This window comes from Aquarana catesbeiana, linkage group LG02 (genome assembly GCF_042186555.1).
Source record: "Aquarana catesbeiana isolate 2022-GZ linkage group LG02, ASM4218655v1, whole genome shotgun sequence".
NCBI lineage: Eukaryota > Metazoa > Chordata > Amphibia > Anura > Ranidae > Aquarana > Aquarana catesbeiana.
In genome coordinates, this window is record NC_133325.1 from 178,514,981 (window position 1) to 178,522,923 (window position 7,943).

At 42.7% G+C, this 7,943-nt stretch overlaps 1 protein-coding gene across 1 annotated transcript; it reads right to left on the minus strand.

The window, feature by feature from the left end:
* Positions 1 to 2,381: 2,381 nt before the first annotated feature.
* SPRYD4 (SPRY domain containing 4) lies at positions 2,382 to 7,615 on the minus strand. The gene is made up of 2 exons (XM_073613926.1): positions 7,418 to 7,615; positions 2,382 to 3,463 (listed from the first exon to the last, which is right to left on the minus strand). Exons 1-2 carry the CDS (start codon positions 7,518 to 7,520, stop codon positions 2,925 to 2,927), a joined length of 642 nt encoding a protein of 213 aa, XP_073470027.1. The 5' UTR covers positions 7,521 to 7,615; the 3' UTR covers positions 2,382 to 2,924.
* Positions 7,616 to 7,943: the final 328 nt, after the last annotated feature.

Here is a 7,943-nt window from a genome sequence, read left to right on the forward strand (position 1 = left end):
AACGGCAGTTTAAAAAAAAAAAAAAAAAAAATAGCATTGATACATGTTCCCTGGGCAGGACCCGGGTCCCCAAATACTTTTTATGACAATAACTTGCATATAAGCCTTTTAAATGAGCGCTTTTGATTTTTCATGGTAGTGTCCTATAGACTTTAACGGTGTTCTGGTGGCTTTCGAATTTGCCCCGAACACCGCATATTGTTGGGTGTTCGCAGAAGATCCGAACAACCAAAGTTTGGCCCGAACCATTCGCCCATTCCTAGTAATTGACGGCTCTTTTTTCTATACTTATAAGTGACGAGAAGGAGCTGTCATTCAAGCCCGCCACTAAATTAAACAAAGGGGCGGGGGTCATCGGGCAATCCCCTTTGTTTAATTTAGTGGGGGGACCAAGTGACAGCTCCTTCTCGGCGCTATTAAGTATAGAAAAAAAAAAAAAAAAAAAAAAAAGCAAGCAATCACACTTAAAAAGGTGACAGTCAGCATTGACTGCCCCCTCACTGTGTATATTGCCCTTCACATCCCCCCCAAAGAGGACTGGTCACATGCCTGCTATCACATAGGGTCCCTATTGATAGGACTATTGGTCCCCTATGTGATAGCAATAAAATCATAAGTTGAAAAAAAAAAACAACACATGAAAAGTAAAAAAACAAAACCACCCCCACATACACAGGCATACTAGAGCTGCACGATTAATCATTAACCACTTCAATACCCAGCTATAGTCATATGACGTCCTGGGATGGGATCTCCCATCCTGGGTGGACGTCATATGACGTCCTGGGATTCCCAGCCGTCTAGGGGGCGCGCGCGCCCGCCGCGTTGCTCGGGACCCGGTGCGTGTGCCCGGCGGCCGCGATGTAAACACACAGATCCACAGCCTGTCAGCTCTGGGGAGAGCGATCTGCGTTCCCAGAACGGAGGAACACTGATCGGTCTCCTCCCCTTGTGCGTCCCCTCCCCCTACAGTTAGAATCATTCCCTAAGAAACATACTTAACCCCTCCCCGCCCCCTAGTGGTTAACCCCTTCACTGCCTGTCACATTTACACAGTAATCAATGCAATTTTATAGCATTGATCGCTGTATAAATGTGAATGGTCCCAAAAATGTGTCAAAAGTGTCCGATGTGTCCGCCATAATGTCGCAGTCACAAAAAAAAAAAAAAAATCGCAATCGCCGCTAAAAAAATAAATATTTTTTTTTTTAAAATGCCATAAATCTATCCCGTATTTTGTAGACGCTATAACTTTTGCGCAAACCAATCAATATAGGCTTATTGCGATTTTTTTTTAACCAAAAATATGTAGAAGAATACGTATCGGCTGAAACTGAGGAAAAAATTTGTTTTTAAAAAAAAAAAAAATTGGGATATTTATTATAGCAAAAAGTAAAAAATATAGTGTTTTTTTTTCAAAATTGTCGCTCTTCTTTTGTTTATAGCGCAAAAAATAAAAACCGCAGAGGTGATCAAATACCACTAAAAGAAAGCTCTATTTGTGGGGAAAAAAAGAACGTCAATTTTTTTTGGGTACAACGTCGCACGACCGCGCAATTGTCGTTTAAAGTGCGACAGCGCTGAAAACTAAAAATTGGCCTGGGAAGGAAGGGCGTGAAAATGCCCGGTATTGAACCGGTTAAAAAACAATCTGGATTCAAAACCCCCTCTCTATATGAACTGACATTTCTCTAATTCTATATAAACAGAGCAGAGCCAGAGCTGTCAAAAAAAAAAAAAAAAAACATTTCTTAGCAGAGAGATTAATCAAAAGGAATGAACTTCAGTCTGTAAATGAGGGCAGTTTAACCATTTAAACCCTGATGGGTTTTATTTCCTCTTTTTTCCCCTGCAAAGTAAAGGCATAATGGGCTTTTTTGGGAAAAATACACTTCCATGCATTAAAAAAAAAAACAAACAGTAAAGTTAGCCCAATTTTTTGTATCATGTGAAAGATGTTACGCTGTGGGAATCATGAGAGAATCAGTCTTTATTCTAAGCAAAAAAAAAAAAAAAAAAAAAATTGCGATTCTCATTTTAATCTGGAATCGTGCAAACCAAAAATTTGACTCAAGTAGTTGGATGTGTAAACTGTATAAAACTGATGTAAACCTGATAGTAAACTGATCCGCTTTTTCTTTGAAAAAACGTGACTGAACTGATGAAACAAACTGAAGGTATGTGTGAAAGGGGCCTAAATCTTCCCTACTTGTACTGTTTTTGGATGACATGTGAGTATAGGCTTTTTGTAATGCATCAAATTCACAACAAATTCGCAGTGTGAACTGCCACTCAAGGGAAAAAACAAAACAAAAACAAACAAAAAAACAAAACAAAAACAAACAAAAAAAAAACAAAAAAACACACACAGTACAGAGTCATTCTCTGGGAAAATTCTCAGTTCTTTATTTTACACAATTTACCAGTACTGCAATAGCTTATTAATATATCCAAGCTCTGCACCCTTCCCTTTCTTACACGGAAGAGTCACAAATAAGGGTTATATATATATACGGAATCAACTCATTTTCAATGAGAAATAAAAATCATGCATAATGCTGGCTAAAGTAGTACAACACTGTGGAATCTGCTGGCACAGAAATGAAATGACAGTAGATGAAACAATCAGTTGACTCTGCTCTGATGTGGACTTAATTTGCATTTTTGTTTATTTCAGCGAGATGTAGGGAACTTCTCAATCTTGGTTGTGTATTACTTTAAGGTACAGATATTACTTGAACAATTTCCACTTTTATATTGACACTGAATACAGATGGACTTTGTAGAAGGTAAAGCACTGCACGATTAAACAAAGCTTTAACACTGCAATATATTGGATACCCATCACCAGCAAAATAAGTTCAGCTGTTGACCATAATATAATATGGATTGAAGAGGCACTTGAATGAGAAAACTTGTTGGCTTCACAGATTGTCAGGGACATCCAAGCCAGAATGAGTTAGAAGTTCTCCATCCCACAGACCAAACGCCGGCAACACTGGACCTCGAAAGTTTGCATTGAGAGTGTGGATGAGGGAACCCTTTTCAGAGTCCACAAGGCTTAGCTTCCCATTATCATAGTCCAGTAGGAGTCCCACTTTGCTAGGATGTCCAATATTGGTGATGGGGATTGTTTTATTTGCCACCATGCCATGCCATTTTCTATGGCTGTAGGCAAACACCCAAGAACGGTTATTGACTCCAATGCATTCATCTCTAGACATATCTGCATCTGCGACACCTATGCGGAATTCATTGGACTTCTTCACTGTCACCTCCCAGTAATAGCGACCGTTTGACATTGATGTGTCCCCAAGCACTACAGCCCATTCTTGAAAACGTTCAGGGTTCTGTGGGATTTTGGATGGGTCAATACCTAGCATGCGATAGATTATCCCTGTGTCCTTCTTGAACAGGTCCAGGCTACTGTGGGCAGTTTTCTCATCGAGTTTAAATGTCACATCTGTAATAAAACCAGCAAATTAATTTAATCTACTTCTTCTTAGACAGTTAGTTCAGGATCAGTTCACATATATGCAAATTGGATGCCTTTTGAAGCACATCTGATTCGCATGACATGTGAACCAAACCACCTTTCTATGGAGCCGGGTTCACATATCTGCGGTACAGCAGCAGTGCGCACTCAGTGCGAATTTAAAAAGTCCTGTGTGTTTTCTGAGCACTGCGGTGCTGTTCAGATGTGAATTAAAGGCTCACTGCCTTCTATGGAAATGCTTCTGATTCACATGTCAACAGTTTTGAACATGAATAGAGAAAAAAAAAACAGCACCGGCGCCGCCCCCCCCCATGCATACACACATACCAGGCCCTTCTAGTCTGGTATGGATTTTAGGAGGAACCCCACACCAGAAAAAAAAAGAAAAGTGGGGTCCCGCAAAAATCCATACCAGACCATTATACGAGGAATAGGGTGGAGATGCTTGTGTGCCCCCTCTCCTAAATCATACCAGGCCACATGCCCTTAACATGGGGGGGTGCTTTGAGGTAGGGTAGAACCCCCCCCCAAAAGCACTTTGTCCCCATGTTGATGGAGACAAGGGTCTCTTCTCCACAACCCTGGTTGGTGGTCGTAGGGGTCTGCAGGCAGGGGGCTAAAAGGAATCTGGAGGTCCACTTTGACAAGGGGGGCCCCCAGATCCCACACACCACCGAGAATGAGTAGGGGTACATTGTACCCCTACTCATTCACCAAACAAAAAAAAAAAAAAGTGTTGAAAATAAATAAAAAACACAGACAGTTTTTGACAAGTCCTTTATTTAAAAAACAAAAACAATGTCCCCCTGGCGTAGTTTCAGCGCCAATCACGATGAACATCGCCGCTGCGACCCAGAAAAAAAATAAAAGGATTAGAGCTCTGTACCCTTTGCTGGCTTCTGCCATCTGACAGTTTTTAACTAAGAGCCGTATCCACCTGGTGACATCACTGGATGGTCCTGCCCCTGGTGACTTCATTGACCCAGGATGCACTGATCGAGGATATCACAAGGTGGCGGTGCCACCAGTGACAACACCAGGTGGACCCACCCCCTAGTTATTTAACCACTTGTTGACCAGCTCACGAAGATATACTGCGGCAGGTCGGTCCGTGCAAGGAGGATAGCAGGCGCACACATGCCCGCCGCAGGAGTGGGTTTGCGGACTCTATGTCCGCCGGCGACACGCGATCGTGGTGTACAGAGGTAGAATGGGTGGGTAAACAAGGCGATTCCCCATTCTGCCAGATGACATGACAGACATAGATCTACTGTAACCAGTGATCGTGAACAGTGAACTCTGTCATGTTCCAGTAAGCCCATTCCCCCTACAGTTAGAACACACTTAACCCCTTGATCACCCCTTTCCTGCTAGTGTAATTTCAGTGCATTTTTTTTAGCACTGATCAATGTAATAATGTCACTGGTCCCCAAAAAGTGTCATTTGTCCGCCGCAATGTCGCAGTCCCGCAAAAAAAAAAAAAAAAAAAAAAAATCAATCACCACCATTACCAGTAAAAACTATAAACAAAATAAATACATAAATAAATTACCCTAAATCTATCCCACAGTTTGTAGACATGATAACTTTTTCACAAACCAATCAATATATGCCTATCGCTATTTTTTTTTTACCAAAAATATCAAGAAGAATATATATCGGCCTAAACTGACGAATACATTCTTTTTTTTTATATATATATATTTTTTTGGATATGTATTATAGCAGAAATTGTTGGTATTTTTTTGTTTAAAGCGCGAAAAATAAAAACCACAGAGGTGATCAAATACCACCAAAAGAAAGCTCTATTTGTGGGTAAAAAAGGACGTCAATTTTGTTTGCGTACAACGTCGCACGATCACGCAATTGTCAGCTAAAGCGACGCAGTGCCGTATCTCAAAAAAATGGCCTGGTCATTAATGGAAAACGCCTTCTGGGGGCGGAAGAACTGTAAGATGGCGGGAGCCAGCGACAGGTACAGAGATTTTTTTTTTTTTTTTAAAAGAAGGAATGTTTATTGACATAATAGAATGGTGTACATGTGAATCACATCAGTAATATAGAAACATTGCAGAGTCTCCAACGGTACAATTAAAGCAGAGTTCCACCCAAAAATGGAACTTCCGCTTTTCGGAATCCTCCCCCCCTCCGGTGTCACATTTGGCACCTTTCAGGGGGGAGGGGAGAGCAGATACCTATAAAATTCAGGTATTTGCTCCCACTTCCGGGCATAGATAGTCGGAGTATCCGCGGATATCTATGCCACGTCCGGCGCCTCCTCCGTCCCCCCCGCTGTCTTCTGGGAGACACATGGGTCCGAGAAAACAGCAGGGACCAGTAGAATCGTGCATCGCGACTCGTGCATGCGCAGCAGGGAACCAGGCTGTGAAGCCGCAAGGCTTCACTTCCTGATTCCCTTACCGAAGATGGCGGCACCTCCACCTGAGAGCCGAGGGACGGATTGGCTTCGGGTGAGTACATTGCCGACTCCCTGGACAGGTAAGTGCCTATATTTTAAAAGTCAGCAGCTGCAGTATTTGTAGCTGCTGACTTTAAAAAAAAATTTAAAAATTTGGCAGGACTCCGCTTTAAGCTAGGAGCAAGAAGCATGTATTACATGAAATATAAGAAGTAAAACATGTAAGCCATATTATCCAAACCAGAGTTCAATTCAGTGAAGCTAGTGAATGTCTTTTTCTAGATCAACAGAGGTTTAAAAAAAAGACAAAAAAAAACAGCGGCGTTCACCGAGATTGACGCTGGATCTACACCAAGGGACATTGTTTTTTTAGTTTTTTTTTTTTTTTTAATAAAAGGACTTGTCAAAGACGGTCTCTGTTTTTATTTTTTTATTTTTGGGTGAATGAGTAGGAGTACAATGTGCCCCATATTCATTTATATAGGGGGGCCAGGATCCGGGGGCCTCCTTGTTAAAGGGGGTCACCAGATTCTGATAAGCTGCCCACAGACCCCCCACAACCACCAGTCAGGGTTGTGGGGAAGAGGCCCTTGTCAATATGAGGACAAGGTGCTTTGGGGGGGTCCATAAAGACATGGATGAGTGAGTTTGGGGTGGAGGAACATGAATGACCTGCACAGAGTCCTGACCTCACCCTGATAGAATACCTTTGAGATGAATTAGAGCGGAGACTGCGAGCCAGGCCTTCTCATCCAACATCAGTGCCTGACCTCACAAATGTGCTTCTGGAAGAATGCTCAAACATTCCCATAGACACACTCCTAAATCTTCCCAGAAGAGTTGAAGCTGTTATAGCTGCAAAGGGTGGGCCAACTCAATATTGAACCCTACGGAAGAAGACGCCATTAAAGTTCATGTGTGTGTGTAAAGACAGGTGTCCCAATACTTTTGGTAATATAGTGTACTTCTATTTCTGAGCTTGCCTGTTCTGGAATGGACTCACTTTTTCTCATATTTAATAATAAGAGAGGGCCCTCTGATTCCTCCTGTATTGAATTGTATTGTACTTGTACTGTCTGCCCTAATGTTGTAAAGCGCTGCGTAAACTGTTGGCGCTGTATAATAATAATAAATAATAATAATAATAATAAGAGGAATAATTACTGCTCCCCCTGGTGGTCAGGCGGGTCCTTTTTAGAACTACAGATTTTCAGGTTCCCACTAAAGCACATAAGTAGATATCACCTCACCCACAGAGAGCTCTAGAAGTAATGTGGATAAACTAGTGACATTATATATAAGAAGGGCCTCTCTCTTCGGGTAGTAGGGATACTGGGGGCCTATCCAGGGACCTGTGACCAGGACTGAACCCTCTGTATACAGCGCGCTTTGCCCTCTTTCAGCCTCCCATCTATCAGCAGCCACAAGTCGGCAGTCTCCGCTCTGTCCTCCTCCACCAACCACCGGCCCCGTCCTCTCCCCCTCGTCTGCAGTCTCCTCACCCCTCCTGTCACTGGCTGTGACGTAGCTCCTCTGTAGCCCGATGACCCGCAGACATCTCAGCGCTCGGCTTCCCAACATCATTGCCCTCATGGGCGACGCCATCTTGGATCTGGGCGGTCTTTGCTCCTCTCCTGTCTATTGGCGATATTCACGTTACAAAGGGTGGCGGGGTCGCCATTTTGGAAAAGGGAGGAGGACTAGGCGGGGAGCTGGTCACGTTGCTGAGAAGAATGTGATCTGTGGACGCTGGGATAATGTACGGGAGAGGGGTGCTGCTGAGTCTGCTGGTCACTGTCATGTGCTGTGTGTGACATGGATAATAATGGAAGGGGGCTCTAACAATAAATAAATATAAATTTGAAGACCAAGTTTTTTTCTGCCACTTTTTGTTTACAAGTAGTTTAACCACTTGCCACCCAGGCCAATTCTGACATTTCGCTCCTACATGTAAAAATCATTTTTTTGCTAGAAAATGACATAGAACCCCCAAACATATTTTTTTTAAGCAAAGACCCTAGAGAATAC

What these genes read in the sequence shown, in the direction of transcription:
- SPRYD4 (XM_073613926.1), bottom strand. Translation starts at nt 7,520, where the DNA reads ATGGCGTCGCCCATGAGGGCAATGATGTTGGGAAGCCGAGCGCTGAGA. An exon ending in CACAGCCAGTGACAGGAGGG is followed by an intron (nt 3,464 to 7,417) that starts GTGAGGAGACTG and finishes GTTTTATTACAG; the next exon opens with ATGTGACATTTAAACTCGAT.